Here is a 16,908-nt window from a genome sequence, read left to right as displayed (position 1 = left end):
TGACGACTTGCTGTTCTTCTAACAGGCATAATATCTTCGTACGGATTCCTGATGTACGTCTTTTAATAAAAGTTTTATGTACAATTGTATGGTTGAACTTCTGAGATGATCCCCTTTGCATACATACCAAATACGTCACAATCTGATTTGACTCAACAAAATTACAAACGGAGGAAGTTGGAGATTGGTCATTTTAGGTATGTCTGTCTTTTTTAAGTAGTTAGGCCTAAATCTTTCCCTACTCGTACATGTTTTAGAAATTATAATAAGGTGAAAAAGCATACTTTGAGCTTTATTTTTATGCAAAAATCATTTGCGTGTTTACAATGGTCTTGATAATATAACGACGAATCTGCGGGGCATTTCTCTGGCGATTGTCGCATCGTGGAGTACCCTCCGGTGCCCCACGTACCGTACTCCTATTTGTGTAAGTTGAAAGTGAGTGTAATGAATGACGGGAGCTCAGTGCTAGCTCAGCTCTTGTCTCTGGATCGTTTTTGGAAAATAGCAGGGGCCGTGGAGCGAATAAATTTAATTTACAAACCAGTAAAATTAAAAATGAGAACAAAGTACAAAAAATTGTTATTCTACATAATAAAGAACTTAAAAATAACATGTTTGGGACCACAAAGAAGTATACCCAGTTCAGTGTCAGGACGATTCATTTTAAGTTACAAAGTCATTTGGAAAAATTTACAAACGAAGTTTTACAATTTTTAGTACAAAAAATAATTATGATTTTAAAAATATTATAGAGAACAAAATAAAAGATGATTACAACTATTTCGTATTTTTAGTTTAATCTAAAGAAAGAAAAGAAGGCTTCCAAAATATAAAGTGTCCGGACACCCGACCCCCCCCCTCATTTCTAAAACATTCTATTTCTAATCTAAATATATTTAGAAACACGAAATATCATGATTTTTGTTAGATTATGGGATTTTTTGTTTGTATTAAGATTGTACTTTTTTCTTTCTTTCTTTCATATCCTTTTTTCTTCATCATTCTATCCTTCCTCTTTGCCCCTTTTTTTATTCCATCTATCTTTATTCCCTATCTTTCTTTCCTGATCTTTTCTCTCTGTTCATTTTTCTTTCTTTCCTTCTTTGTCTTACTCTCCTTTTTTAAATTTCCTTTTTTCCCTTCGTTTTTTTTTCCTTAAACTTTTCTTTGCTTCCTTCTCCCTTTTCTTTTCGTTCTTTCTCTCCCATTATTTTCTCTATATTTATTCTCTCCTCCCTTTATTTTTTCCTCCCTCTCTTTCATCCTTTCTTTTATTCTTTATTTTATTTTTTCCTTCAACTTTGTGTCCTTTTTTCTTTCTTTCCCTCCCTTCCTTCCTGTTTTTCTTCTTTCTTTCTTTATTTCTTTCAAAGAATGAAGGAAACATTTTTCTTTTAAACTAGTGTACTGAGGGTCCAATAAATATTTGACCCACACCATCCTTTGAGCATTAGCTTAAGTTTCGGGTCAATCATACGCAAGCCACATTTATCAAAATCATTCTTTTTGACCCTGTCATTTCCATTACTCCAAATAAATTTAAAGAGAAGCGTGTTAAGCTTTTTAAAAAAGGACTTTGGAATTGGAATGCATAGCACAGAAAACAAATATAGTAACTGAGGCAAGACTAAAGCTTTAATCACTGCAATTTTGCCTATCAAGGAAAGTCCTCTGTGATTCCAACAATGTATGGTTTGTTCCATGTTTTGCAGCTTTGGAATGAAATTAAGCTCATATAAAGAATTGACTTGTAAAGAAAAATAAACACCCAAAAAGGGCCAAAGCTTTAAAACATTGTGTGCGCCAAGTTGAAGGTGAAGGCGAGACTTAGGGATCCAAATGTCGTCCGTCCGTAGTCCGTCCGTCGTCCGTCCGTCACAAACCTAATGACACATTACTCCACAACCGTAAGTCGCTTTTCAACCAAACTTGGATGGTAGATGGACTTGGGGGACCTGCATGTTATGCTGCAGTCGTAGGTCACATGGTAAGGTCAAAGGTCATTTCCAGGTCAACATTAAAGTTTACGTGCAAGGCTCTTAACCAAGGTAAAGTTTTTTAATTTTAATGTCATAAATCTGAAATTATATGGATCTACATGTAGTTGATGAAACTTGGACATAAGAGTAATCAAGCATAAGTGAACATCCTGCATTGAGTTTCAGGTCACATGACCAAGGTCAATGAACTTTGGCTGTGTTGGGGGTATTTGTTAAATTGCCATCATAACTTTGAAAGTTTATGGATCTTCATGAAATGTGGACATACATGTAAGGGTAATCAAGTATCACTGATCGTCTTGCACATAAGTCTCGTTACACAATCAAGGTAAAATGTCATTTAGGGTCAATGAACATAGTATTTATCATCATACAAATGGTGTTTTTTGTGAAGATAGTTGTTTTCAAAGTCAGCACTGCTGCTATATGAATCGCGTAATGCAGGCGAGACTGCACTTGTTCTCCTTTTCAACAGTTATACAGCACAACATTTTATGACCAAGGCAGGATTCCCCTTTAAAACACAATTGGATGAGTATGGTATAGCAAAACCGCCTATCGATTTTGGTGTGGGCAAAGACATAGTTGCCATGGTAACAGTTGTTTTTGTGGAAATAGCAGAGATGTCATGAGCGCTCTACCAGCTGCGTTTCTTCATCAATCATCTTCGAATGTAGCATGAAGGTCCATTATGGTAAAGCAAAGCCGCCTATTGATTTGAGTGTGGGCGGAGACAGCGTTGCCATGGTAACCATATTTTTTGTGGAAAATTGGGTAAAACCTGTAACTTTTTTTCCAGTTTGTCATAACAGATGGCACACACAGAAGCAATATTAGAAGGTGAAGCGAAGATGCCTATCATTTTTGGTGGGGGGCCTTAGGGTTAGATTTACAAAATATATCCAGATTACTCTATACTTTCCCCAACAGGTGATACTGGACAATACTTTAGGTTCTGCAGAGTCACGCTGCTACGTCATATTATTGTCATCAAATTTGGTACCCACAGGCAACATGTGGGCCGGGTCATTGTCGCCATGACAATTGTATTTATTTGTCAAATTTCTGTGTGAGCTCTATATATCGCAATGACGGATGACGTGGTGGGTTCGGGGATACATGTGCTCGGCCGCGCGACCCGCCGAGCATCTCTAGTTGAAAGTGTGTAGAAATATTGAAAATCATTCTTCCCGATGAAAACTATAAACTGTGGGGAAATTAACCAGATTATATGAAGAATGGCTTTCCCTTTTTCTTTGATGACTTTAATTCTGAAGGAAATACATGCAAATTATTTTCTCAAGCTTTTTGATCAAGTGCAGCCTTACAAATCAAGTAAATCTATTCTGGCAGACTGTATCTGTTTTCTGTTACATGACATCATTATTTAGAGTGTATATTCTTGTCTCATTTCAGGTATATATCATAGTGAATTAGTGGATAGTACAAGCTGTGTTTAAATCTGCTGTGCAGTGATGGCGGAGCCAGATGGCGGGACATTGTCCCAACTTCATGTTACAAGTAAGCTTAATATGATTGCACATACATGTATGGGTCAGTCTTGTGACAGACATTTTGCGTCCATGACGGAACTGTGTGTCACAATTCTGGGGAACATGACGCAACCTTGACGCACCATTCCTCGGGGTCAAGAGGTGCGTCATGCAAATGACAATTGCATAAAACTTTTAACTGTAAAATGAGTTGGACTTTATATCAATCCTTTCCTTTGGCTTTGATCTTTGAAGGTGTCAGTGATGCCTTAATTTTCTGCTTCAGTCGCAATTCACGCAACGGCTGTGTGGCCGGAGGAGCATTACACATGTGGTGCATTTAGCAGCAATCTATTAGCTCTTTGGTATTGATATTTTTTATCCTGATAGCTACCACACTTCGCACGCACCGAGAACGAGCCTGGCAAGAACGTTGCTTCATATATGCAGGGCGCGACAAACCCGCTTGCCCGGGGCAAGTGAAAATGACGTACGGGCAAGCATTTCTCAAAGTCAATTGCCCGATCGGGCAAGTGGTTGTTTTGGAAATAAAATATAAGTAGACCCTCTAAATTTCAATATCTTTTGGATAATCACAACTATCTCTCAGATTATGTCAAACCAGTAAAAAAAAAACAGTGGAAACTGATGTAAAATCAGTGCCAATTACCAATAATTTATCGCCAGGTACCTCGTTCGAAAAACCGTGCCATCGAATCTTACGTTCTATGTGTGCAATGACTGCGCATGCGCTACTTGAGCAATTTGCCGATGCACACCAAAAAAAAAACCTACCAAAAGTGGCTAAAATTTCACATTTTGCAAAAATCCATGAAATTGCCGTCTATTTTCCATATTACCTTAAAATTGTTTAGATTTAGTTGGAAACTACTGAAAAAATGAAGAATATTCAGGTCTTTCTTGACTCTCTTTCTTTACTTTGATTTATGATGATGTTACACTCGGTAAATGTTTTTTATTATTGTGGTCCCACATGTAGACTTTCATGGTGTTGACCAAGTGTAAAGCGATCCAAACGATACGATCAACGATCAATGCTGCAACACCATGAAAAAAAACCCATGAAAGTCCACATGCGGGACTACAATAAAAAAAACATTGACCGAGTGTAACATTAGATGATGAAGAAAAGACAAGAGAGAGGTGAATATTCTTAATTTTCTTGATAGTTTCCAACTAATTTAAAAAAAAAAAATTCAAGGAAATATGGAAAATAAATGACCATTTCATGGATTTAAAGATGGGCAGTTCCACGGTTACGGAGTGACATTCAGAAACAAGTTTTTAGCATTCAAAGATATCACCCATATTTAAATAGTTATTTGCAAAGAAATGGTACCTGACAGTAGTTGCTGAAACCCAATTTTCAAAATAATAACATTTGTTATTTTGATCCACTGAATTAATGAGATATGAATATTCATAAAATTCATAAAATGGACCTGCATATTTGAGGAGAAAACATATTGCTCAAACTCTGTGAACTTTAAATGGCTATCAAAATGTTGAGTTATTGATTGGATTCTATGTTGTTCTAGCTTTAATATGCTGCATTACATTAAAAAATTGGTGTAATTTTTCATTGGTTACAACTTAAAACATAAATCCATAACCGGTTACGGAGTGACATCTGAAATATTCACACAGGCAACTTAAAATTAACTTATGTTTTAAAATTTTCTTTTGATATGATGTAAAATGATGACCTTCAGATTATCCAAAAGAAAATTTAAGAAAACAAGCAATAGTTTTCTGTTAAAGGGTCATTCCATGCCAATTCACCCAATGAATGTGCAATTTTGCACCCGACCCTCTCGGAATTCGTTGTAAATTGGTACACATAAAATTCACCATGGCCCACGCACAAAACAAAAAAAATAAGTTGTTAGTAAATAGGCATATACTCAACAATTTGATGATAAAAGTAAACACTTTACCATTAAACAAGAATATATATATATATATATATATATATATATATATGATATATATTGCTGAACATCAAAATGCCTAAACAGATACCTATTCATGAGCATAAATGTTTAATGTTTTATTTGTGAACTGATGAGCTTAATTTCTTTTCATGTGCATGCATACTGTAACTTAAGATTGGAAGAAATCATGTAACTGGTAAACACTTTACTAACATGAATATCAGTATGTGGGACTAGAGTGAAATTTCATGGTATCTTTGGAAGAGTTTTAAAAGGTGAAGAAATAAAATATCATCATTGATTTTAACATATTTTGTCAATATCATACTAATAATTAATATACATGAAAATCAAGTTAAAAAATTATTTGTCAGGGGGTCAAACTCAAGGTCAAAGTAAAGGTCAAAGGTCACGACCTTATAAATTGCTCGAATACATTATTTGATGCATGTTTTGGATTCCTCTCTGAATTTCCTAATAAATGGTACCTGTTTCATGAAAATTGGTCAACACGTTACGACGCAGTGGCCATTGAAAGTTGAAGGTCACGCCCATTTTTGTCAAAACAAGGAGAAAAGGGCGGGCCGTAGCGCGAGAACCGACGGACCAATTGGACTTATTTTTTTGTTTTGTACGTGGGCCATGGTGAATTTTATGTGTACCAAATTACAACGAATTCTGAGACGGTCGGGTGCAACCACTGGGTGAATCCAGATGGAATGACCCTAAATTGAAATTAAGTAAAAAACAATATATACAGTAGTCCCATGTATAGAATTTTTTGTATGGTTTGGATTCTCCTATAAGGAGATGCGTAAGAAAAAAAATTTGTGGCTAATTATGTTCCCGTTTTGTATTTATGAAATCCCATATGAGTTTTGATAGAAAATTTGATCCAGATTTGAAATAGAGCCAATATAAATTTTTGGAAAATTTCCACTTTTGCTTGGAATTGCCCAGATGCAAAATGTGAAATTTTAGCCACTCCAATTTTGATTTTTTTTTTAACGTCATAAAACGACCTTTTTCAGAGTCAATAAAGAGCTGAATTTTTTTCACTGGCTTTCTTTATAGTTTCCAACTAAAAACAATTCTAAGGAAATATGGCAAACAGATAACCATTTCATGGATTTAAAGATGCAAAATATGAAATTTTAGCAACTTTTGGTGAAGGTTTTCTTTTTAAACCTTAAATTAGACTCTAAGCCCCATTTCTTAATAAATAGCGAAAAAAAATTCAAAATAAACGTAATGACTCAGGCCTACGTTGCTGAAAATAAACTTTTAAATGTGTGTTCTTTTATACTGTACATGATTCTCAATTGTTATTTTGTATTACCTTTAAAAATAAGAGTAGTGCCGTCACAATAAGAAAAAAAAAAAAAACAAATAGGGCAAGCAGTTTTTACTATCGGGCAAGCAAATTTTTTCATCACTTGCCCGACTGGGCAAGTGACAATTTTTTTTTTGTAGAGGCCTGCATAAGTTAGAAAGCATATGGACCTAGTTCATAAAAACTTGGACATAAGGGTAATCAAGTATTACTGAACATCCTGCCTGAGTTTCAGGTCACATGACCAAGGTCAAAGGTCATTTAGGGTCAATGAACTTAGACCATGTTTATAGATCTAGTTAATGAAGCTTGGGACATACATGTAAGAGTAACCATGTATCCCTGAATATCTTGTGCATGTTTCTGGTCACATGACCAAAATCAAAGGTCTTTTAGGGTCAATGAACTTTGGCCGTGTTGGGGGTATTTGTTGAATTGGCATTATAACTTAGAAAGTTTATGGATCTACAAGTACATGTACATGTATGATTGTTTTGCAGTTTACACATGATCATAGTCAAAGGTCATGTTGGGTCAATGGACATAAGATTTTCTTATCATATGAGTGTTTCCTTTTGTGAATAATTATTTAATAGCTGTTTTCAGAGTCAGCACTGCTGCTACATTGAATCGCGTAATGCAGGCGAGACCAACGTTCTCGCCAGGTTCATTCTGACGCTTGGCGGCGCGAAGCGACCTCGGGGCGTGCGAAGCACGCACAGGGGGAGGGTTCGGGAGGGGGGGTGTTCCCCCTCCCCCGCGGAGTGCGGTAGCTATCAAAAATATCAATATCGACGAGCTTAGATTGCTGCTAAATGAACCACATTGTATGTCTATTTAATGCTTCTCCGGCCGGCCACACAGCCGTAACGGTTGCGCGAATTGCGATTGAAGCAGAAAGGCAAGTACTGATAACTTCAAAAATTTCAAAGGAAATGATTTAAATTCAATCTCATTTTATACTTACAGTTTATAGATTTATTCACATTGATGATATCGATAAATTTACTCCATATTTCCCAATGTCTAGATCGCTACATCCTGAGAAAGTGCGATTAATTTTGTGAATGCGTGTTGCTTCTTATATGTCAATGACCGAACAAACATCCCGCCATTTTCATTAATTACCCACGTACGACCACCCCCCCATTCTCTCTTTCTCCTTTACACAAATTAATTTCAAATAATATTTTATTTTAAATCGTAGTTGTTAAGCAACTGTACAACAAATTCATGAAGCATTCACTGTGATGACTAAAAACATTTATCAGGACCGTGACAGGTGCATTCATTATTTAATTGGCAGGCAAAGAGTAATAAAGAACAATACAAATGAAAATACACTGTACGTATAATTAAAAAATGAGTCGTAATATGATAAAAAGTGTGAATAATATTAATAAAGATTATTACTTATGAAAATTATAACAGATTCATTGAGTATCTGGGAAAAAAAAAACAACGTTCAAATTAAATCAGTTTTGGATCCCAACTAATTTTGGAAGACTCGGATCCCCGCGGATCAAGGATTTTGATGCCATGTGCGATTTGTATTCTGTATGTGGCCTTTGCGAGCGCGAGTGCAGTGATACAGAACTTTCAAAAGATCAAGACTTCGGAAATTATGGAGTAAAATCGGAATATACATGTACATGTAAATGTGAATAAGTCATTTTGCTGTTTACAAGTAAATGAGTTGGACATTATATCAATCCATTCCTTTGGCTTTGTCATTATTACCGTGATCTTTGAATAATTTTCTCAATTCGCTCTACGGCAGTGTCATCAGAAATGCATTCAATGAATTCATGTAGATAGCTGGGACTAGATGAAACTAAGTATCGATCCAATTTTTATATTATTTTTGACACACTTTACTTTTGACAAAATAAGTGACAATATCAACTGAAATTCGTAACATCTAAATTACATTGCCCAACCCAGTAACCCACGGTTCCCCTCTCTCCTCCCTTTATTTTTGAGCGTATTTACTACCATTTTAAAGACGTAAATAATGTGAGCAATGCGAAATGCGAGGTACCGGTAAACATCTTCGCGCTTCCTACAACAGAGAAAGAGAGTTAAATAGGGCCTCAAGTCGAGGTCGTATGGTATATAGCGTAGTAGTGAGTGAGTCAAAGAAATCCCGGGAAGAAATCGTGGACGAAATAATCGACAAGTTTATTTTAGGATCTGAAAAGCATTCATGGTGATGACAAATTAGAAGAGTATAGTGATAGTACTTAAATTAATAATCACACATGCAAATGAACATCAGCAGAACCTCCAACCCCTAGCACCTTCTGATCTGGAGATTCTCCCGCCTGGATCCCCAAGCAAACTGGAGACTCTAACTTGATTTGCGCGAAGCGCTCATCACGAGCGCAAAGTCCCTTGCAGCCGGGGTGTAGGGCCCACTTAAGGGCCCTGGAAGCTCTAGGGTCCTACATGTAGTTGCTCCCCTGTGCTATCTCAGGCTAATTTTCAATATATGATGGCTCTAAGTAAATAACAATTCAATGAATCAAATCATACATATTTGTTTTATGAAACTTCTTTTCATATATCTTTATTCATGCATGCATATGAAATTGATAAGCATCTACAAAAGTTATTTTTTGCGATATCTTAATTCGTATCAACCAGTATTAAAAGACATAATAAATACTACCTCACCTTAAATGGGTACCCGATAGGATGCGAAAGATATTGTATATTTGAATTTGTCAGCGCCATAATGAGGCTGCGATGAATGCAAGGAATGCTCCCCAGGGAGTGGATATTGTGCACTTTTCGTGCGGGATTCAAATGAATCCAATGACCTGGGTAATAATGCTGTAACGCACTTTGAGCCATTCTGGGAAGAGCGCTATATAAAAATTGGCTATTATTATTAGCTCATCTGGCCCTTCGGGCGAGATGAGCTTATGCCGTGGCGTGGCGTCCGTCGTCTGTCGTCCGTCCACAATATCAAATGCTTCTTCCTCGCCATTTCAAGTCCGATTTCAATTCTGTTTGCTTTATATGATAGCACTAGGTGGGGGATTCAAAACTTTTACACAGAATTTTGAAACTCATTAAATATACTAATTTATGCACATTTTTCAAAATTCACAAAAAATGCTTCTTTATTTGTTGACCGATTTTGAATTTTTTGCTTCCATCTGGTAGAGCTTCATGAGGTTCACCAAACTTCTACACAGAATTATTAAGTTTGGAGTAGAAAATTATTTATGCTAATTTATGCGAAATTCATAAATCACAGATAATGCATAGAGCTTCTTTATTTGTTGACTGAATTTCAAAATGCTTCTTCTTCGTCATTTCATGTCTGATTTAAATTCTTTTTGCTTTATATGATAGCATTAGGTAGGGGATTCAAAACTTCTACACAGAATTTTTAAACTCATTAAATATCATATGCTAATTTATGCATATTTTTAAAAATTCACATGAAATGCTTCTTCTTCTTTGATTGTTGACCGATTTTGATTTTTTCTTCCATCTGGTAGAGCTGCATGAGGTTCACCAAACTTGTACACAAAATATTGAAATTTTGTCTAAAAAATTATTTATGCTAATTTATGCAAAATTTATTCATAAACCACAAAAAATGCTTTTTTTCCTCCATTTGTTGATAAATTTCAATTTGTTTGCTGTATTTGAGAGCTCTAGTTGGTAATACAAAATTTTAACACATAATTTTGAAACTCATTAAATATGCTACAATTTGTAATTTATGCATATTTTTCAATTCACAAAAAATACCTATTTGTTGACTGATTTTGATTTTTTTTTGTTCTATCTGAGAGCTACATGAGGTTCACCAAGATTCTACACAGAATTTAGAAATTTAACTAGAAAATTATTTATGCTAATTTGTACGAAATTTATTCATAAATCACAAAAAAATGTCATTTCTTCATCAATTTCAATTCTGTTTCCTCAATTTATGTCACCAATACAAGTATAATGTGCTAGTTTTAATCAAAGATACATGAAAAAAAAGAAATCTGATTGATGTATAAAGTAGCCAGCCGGCCTACGCAAAAGGGCATCGCCGGTTTAGAAAAAAGGGCACGTCAGCCAGTTTGAAAAAAGGGCACGGCCTTTTGGCCGTGAATTTATCATTTTTTTAAGGGCATCCCTGCCAGTTATAGGGGCATCAATGGCCTGAATGGCCTGGCTGTCAAAGAGATTCACCATCAGAGTAATGATGAGCATGGAATCAGTGAAGACATGGTCTCAGACCCCTCTAGAGCCACTGCGATGAGCCTGAGCTCCCGGGGGGGGGGGGGGGGGGGGCCACTTACATTGACGAGTGGATACCATGCGCGACCAAAAAACACGTAAAAAGGATGTCCTTTTCACGATAGGGCACGTTACGTACGTAACGTGATAAGGGTGTCAAAAACACAAAAATAATGAAAAAGGGTGTCTATTTCGGTAGGAAAATTATGTGTTTAGGGTCGAATTTGCGGGAATGATAAAACAAAATTAAAATGTTTTATAAAGGATGTCCATTTTGCCCCAACACTTCGTGTTTAGAGTCCGATTTGCGCGAGGTGTAGAAGGTGGGGTCGTACTAAACCAAATAAGGTAAAGCCGACGACCGGAAGGACCCGTAACAATAAAACATTCCTGTACTTGTTTAGGGGTTCATTTCAGGGAATATTTGCCAAGAGTATCATTTTGTTTCCAATACTTGTTAAGGGTAGGGTTTCACACGCCAATACTTGTTTAGGGGTGCATTTTCAGAATATGGAAAATACGTGTTTAGGGTGCTTTTCGAGACCCCATGGTCGCGCAAGGTATCCACTCGTGAATGGAAGTGGCCCCCCCGGGCTGAGCTCCCATCTTTTCCTGCCCATAATTGGGGTAGTGAATCTATTTTTAAAAGTTAAAAAAAAGCTTGAGGTAATTGCTTGCAGTAAATGTTATCCCAATTGCTCCTTGATCCATATTCATGAAGTATGGGTAAATTGCCAACTTGGATATTGCCAACTCGTCCACTCATCACATGACCAGTCTACATGTACAACTGTACCTTCATTTTATACTCTAGTGCAACGCCATTCTGTCCAACATTTCGTCTAACAACCATTTTTTCCTATAACCACTTTGATTAATTGCCAGTTCGTCTATGACCACTTCGTCTCATAGCCAGTTGGTCTAATATCCATTTTATTTTCATTCATTTCACCCAATTAATACTTAGTCTATAAGACCAAATGGTATGGACTAAATGGCTATTGGACCAACTGGTTATTAGGCGAAATAGTGAGTGGACAAAATAGCAATTAGACCATGTGGATAGTAGACGAACTGAAGGTACAGACCACATGATAGGAGACAAGTTGGTAATTGGACAAATTGGCATTTATAGACCAACTGAAAATAAACCATAGTATGCACCTTCCCATATCCTGAATTCTCAAGTTTTTTGCCTCATGTACATGTAGGAAGTGTAATCATTGCAGAGATCTTTAAACAATCTAGGGAGGTTTCTTTTCTCCAGGGGTCTTCTTCCTCTATTATGGGGAAACAATCAGAGAGCAATGTCCCTCTTGGGTTAGGTTACCTCAAGATCACAGGATGCTGTCAGTGTTGCGGAAACTCTGCCCTAACGGTTAGAAGAAATGAGATGCTCTTTAAAATCAGAAATTGTAAAATGAGTTAAAAGAATAAAAGATGCAAGCTTGTACCCTTTTCTACACTGTATTATAAGTTTTTCAGGAAATGCTGCATATTCATGAAAAGGGTGAAAAAAACTTCATGTGTTAGCGCCTTCGTCACAGAAAGTTTGATGGTAAATTTTATAGTCTCTTGTAGTCCAGGATGCGCCTTTTTTTCCTTATCCATTTCAAGTGAGTCCGGAAATCTGTTTTTGGACTTGTATTTTTTCAGAGTCTTGCCTAAATTAATGAAAAAATCTTTGAAAATCGATCAAGGCGAGATTCAAACCTGCGTCATAAGTGCGTCACAGGCCCACCGGACGGGTGCAATTAACTCGGCCTAAACGCCCAATTTGTTTTGAATTTATAATGGACATTCATGCATGTGAATTCACTTGCTGATATTTTCGCTGTTTGTAAATAAAATTTCTTCAAATTTTCAGGACTTATCAAAAATGGTAATATAATTCGATTCTGAAAAAAAATGATATCAAACAATCAAGCAGTTTTAATTTCTCGCTTACTTTCATGTTTTTTCGTTGTTTCCCAAAAGTACTCTCTAACTTTTCCCAGACATATCTATACCCTGCATTGAATATTCATGAGATTCGCCGTCATAAGATACATGTATGTACGGATTTGCACACCAAGTTTTCGCTGTGCCAAAGAGTTATTTTTTTGAGAAATAACTGTATGAAATTGGGGTTATGACACAAAAGAACAAGGAGTTTTTGATACCAGTGAATCCAACTTCTGTCATTATCCCGCACATATCACGAGGCGGGCCCTACAATGTATAACACATTACTTTTTTGTTTTGTAGTGATCTTTATTATTCATTCAAATAAATTTCATACATACATAATCGAGAAAATATGAAACAAAATGATAATTGCAGCTGTGAATACACAAATCAAATAACACTGTAATAAACATACATGTAGCAGGCAAATTGTATCAGAACAGAGACATAATCCGAAATCATGCAAAAATAATATTTCAACAACTAATGTATGCACCTAAAGCAAATAATAAAAGAAGACGTAACGTAACAGCTAAGCAAACAGAAAGAATGAATGTATATTGAGCATTTTCCGGCACCATGAGCCCCCCGATCAGACCTCAAAGCTGAACAAACTAACATACCAACAACAGCAAACAGGAGAAATAGACAGAAAAAACCCCACAATACACATAAAAGAGAGAGAAAGAGAGAGAAAAACAAACAAACAAAAGACGAACAATTAACACAAGGAAAAAAAACAAAACAAAAAACAACAACGAACCAATAACAGACAGGACAGAGGGCAGTTTACAATGTCAGTGATCGATCAACATTACGTTAGAATTGATTGTATCGCTAATCATACACAATAACCAGTGCAACTGAGCACTTTTAGACATGTACATCGACATAGATGACTGGTACGAGATGACGTCATTTTTTGGCCTGCCATATGCCTCAGGTCCTCACCCACGTCCACTGTCAGAATTGAGAACCTCGCCACATCCATTTTGCGGTTCTCCTAAACCATAGTCGACGTGCACGTGAGTGACGTCATTTTAACCGCTCAAGCTCAGCATAAAGATCAACCTTTCCCTTTTAAATCACAGTTTTCAGTGACTTTTCACAAAATTAATGTAAGTTGTACGATGCATTACATGTATGTTAATCATATTTGAAATTGCTTTCTGATCTCCAAAATATATATCGATATATATCCTAACTCGCGTAAAAAGGAATCAAAGCAAGTGAAAGGGCAAGTGTGCACAAGTTTTTTTTTTTTTTTTTCTTTCATAGAAAGATTTTATTCAAAATCAAACACGAAATCAATTCAATTTACAGAAAAATCATGAAGCGAACATGTTTACAACAACTGTACATGCGTACTATTATCTATTGATAAAACAAAATTATGATGTTTTTGACTAAGAACCCTTTCAATTTCACAATAGCGTTTCAATACGTTCTTAAAAGAACTAAAACACAACCGATCTCCCTTACAACGTGTCGAAAAAATAAAATATTTAGCGTAAAGAATATAACGGTTTACAGTAGAGTATTGAGCGTCAGGGCAACCAAACAAAAATAAATTCTTATTCAAATACACGTCATTGTTAAAAAAAGAGGTTTGGAAGTTTTGAATGAATCGTTGAGTTACAGGGCAGTCCCAAAACAGATGTGAAATGCTTTCAACAGAGGAAGAACAAAATGTACATAAATTAGATTCAGACAAGCCAATATCGTAAAGATGTTTGTTCACCCCCATTATCCGATTGAAAAGTTTATATTGAAAGTAGCGGAGTTTTGTTGAAAGACAGCATTTAAAGGGAATCATATACAATCTATTCCAATTATTAACCGGTTCATTTAAAATGGATGCCCATTTTGTTTGCGAAGTAGGGGACTTTAAGATTTTATCAACAGAAATTCTATGGATAAACTTGCATACCTTAAAAACATTATTTAAATTATACAACAAATCTTCTTGAGTTGTTCTACTCTCAACAAGATGTTGACGAAAATGTTTCCATTCATTGGGTATTGCAGAAATCAATGAATAATATTCAAGAAAATTACAATTAATTTTGTATTTTTGTAAAAAAGTTGTATGTGAGAGAAAATTGTGCACAAGTTGCACCTTCGCATCACCCGACCTGGTCGCCAGGCGATGGTACGCCAGATCTTCTGGGTCAGGCAGCGTGTCATGACCCGCTGGTTATCGCGCTGTTTTACGTGGACGTACGTACACGTACAAGTCGAGTGAAATCTTAAGTATTCGCATCTGTAGTGAACAAGGGCATACAACGGCGTTGACTCGAACGATCAGACGACTGCTACGCCATTCTCGTTCACTGTTCCTAAAACTCTCTATTACCTACATGTACTGTATGGGATTCAGCCCCGCAATCAACCACTAGCCTTTCTGTTACGGTATGTCCGGGTCCAAGTTTTTACATGCATTCGAATCGTATTTACTGAGCCGAATGAAAGTACAAGTACAAGATAAGCACAGAAATGTCTCGTCAATTTGTCCGATACATGATTAGGGATTTTGCACGCTCCGCTCCGGCATGGCAGCTTCACTGCACTGTATGGTATACAGTACTGTACTGGCATTGCCAATGACTGTGCTTTACCGTCTTTAGAACAAAAAAAAAAGTGAGTGTACGGGACTGAAGTTGGGTGATGATGTCACCGTTTTCAATGGGTTGATTCGGCATGGAAACAAATTTCTCGGGTTGAAAATCGCAAGGAGTTGGATTATTTCCAGAGATATCCGTACCCCTTGTTTACAAGAACTGATTTTTCACACAAAGTTATCTTAATAGTTACTTTCTGACATATCTCAGTTTCATTCATGCCAAAGACCTGAAAATGTGAAATTTAAGTGAATTTTTCAACTACTTATTTTATTTTTATTAAGGAGAGTTCTGTAACATATTTCTTATCATATTTTTACTCCACAAACAGCAAAACTAACAAGATGGACAGTCGAAGGAATCATTCTTCTTTCCAATAGTATAATAGATTCATAGTCATTGAGTTGTGGCAGTTTTACTGCGACACTCTCTTAGCGGTTTCAGGAAACCCTCTTTTTAACTTTTAGCGTTTTCGAGGTCAACTCAAAACAAAATCGGCAGATAATTGCACCTCTCCACTATGCCTGGTCATGCATACACGTCTTGAGCGCATTTGTCTCACCGATCATGCCACATCAGTCGAGCTTATCGAAGCGTTACAGTATAACTTGTGGCCATGAATATTCATACGGCCTTGTCTGAAAATAAACCCTATTATAGCGCCATTCCCGTAGAATTTTGGCTTACTTGGCTATCATTAGAAAAGGCATGTCCAGTCTAGGCCCCATAGAAAATGGACCAAACCTTCTTTTTCAAATAGGCCTACAATTTTTTTAATGAGTTTTCGTCAATTTGAGGTAAGGGTGCTGATTCCGAATCTGAATGATGGCACTCACGTAGCCTTGAGCATTTTCCACAAATCGTCAAAATCTAATATGGCCACCAAACTCAAAATTGCACACATTATTGACTATGAAATGCCTGAAATTGTGATGCAGGAGTGAAATAATGTCTGAAAACAAGATTTTGGACAAAATATTTATTTTCCTGATATTCAGAGTCACTGCCATTATTCATAATATGAATGGGGAAAAATAATGGTCACAAATGTCAGCACCAAAGTGCATGTGATTGTGATCTATGACGGCTCCACACTAACCCTTATATACCCCGTCAAAAGGAATCAGTGTACTAGGCCATGGGCCGAACGATTCAAAAGTGCTTTAGTTTTTAACTTTTGCTTCAGTTGACCTTGAGGTATTTTTGATATATTGAAAAAAACGAAGAAAAATACATTGATTGGGAAATAGCTTGTTCCCGCAGTCAACTCGCTGCAGTTAGCAAAATATGTAATTTAGAGCTCCG

The 16,908-nt window shown here is 36.3% G+C and overlaps 1 protein-coding gene across 1 annotated transcript in view; it reads left to right on the top strand.

Annotated features, from left to right (window-relative positions):
* The window catches only part of LOC135153124 (E3 ubiquitin-protein ligase Su(dx)-like), a 51,962-nt gene that overhangs the window by 656 nt on the left and 34,398 nt on the right, over window positions 1-16,908 (top strand). The window contains exon 2 of the mRNA XM_064094861.1: window positions 3,420-3,524. Coding sequence (XP_063950931.1) covers window positions 3,479-3,524 — 46 coding nt within the window. The 5' untranslated portion in view covers window positions 3,420-3,478. The remainder of the gene's footprint in view (window positions 1-3,419; window positions 3,525-16,908) is intronic.

The sequence above is a fragment of the Lytechinus pictus genome, chromosome 2, assembly GCF_037042905.1.
Source record: "Lytechinus pictus isolate F3 Inbred chromosome 2, Lp3.0, whole genome shotgun sequence".
NCBI lineage: Eukaryota > Metazoa > Echinodermata > Echinoidea > Temnopleuroida > Toxopneustidae > Lytechinus > Lytechinus pictus.
The sequence above is the reverse complement of the archived record's forward strand: the minus strand, read 5'-3'. Positions and strand labels throughout refer to the sequence as shown.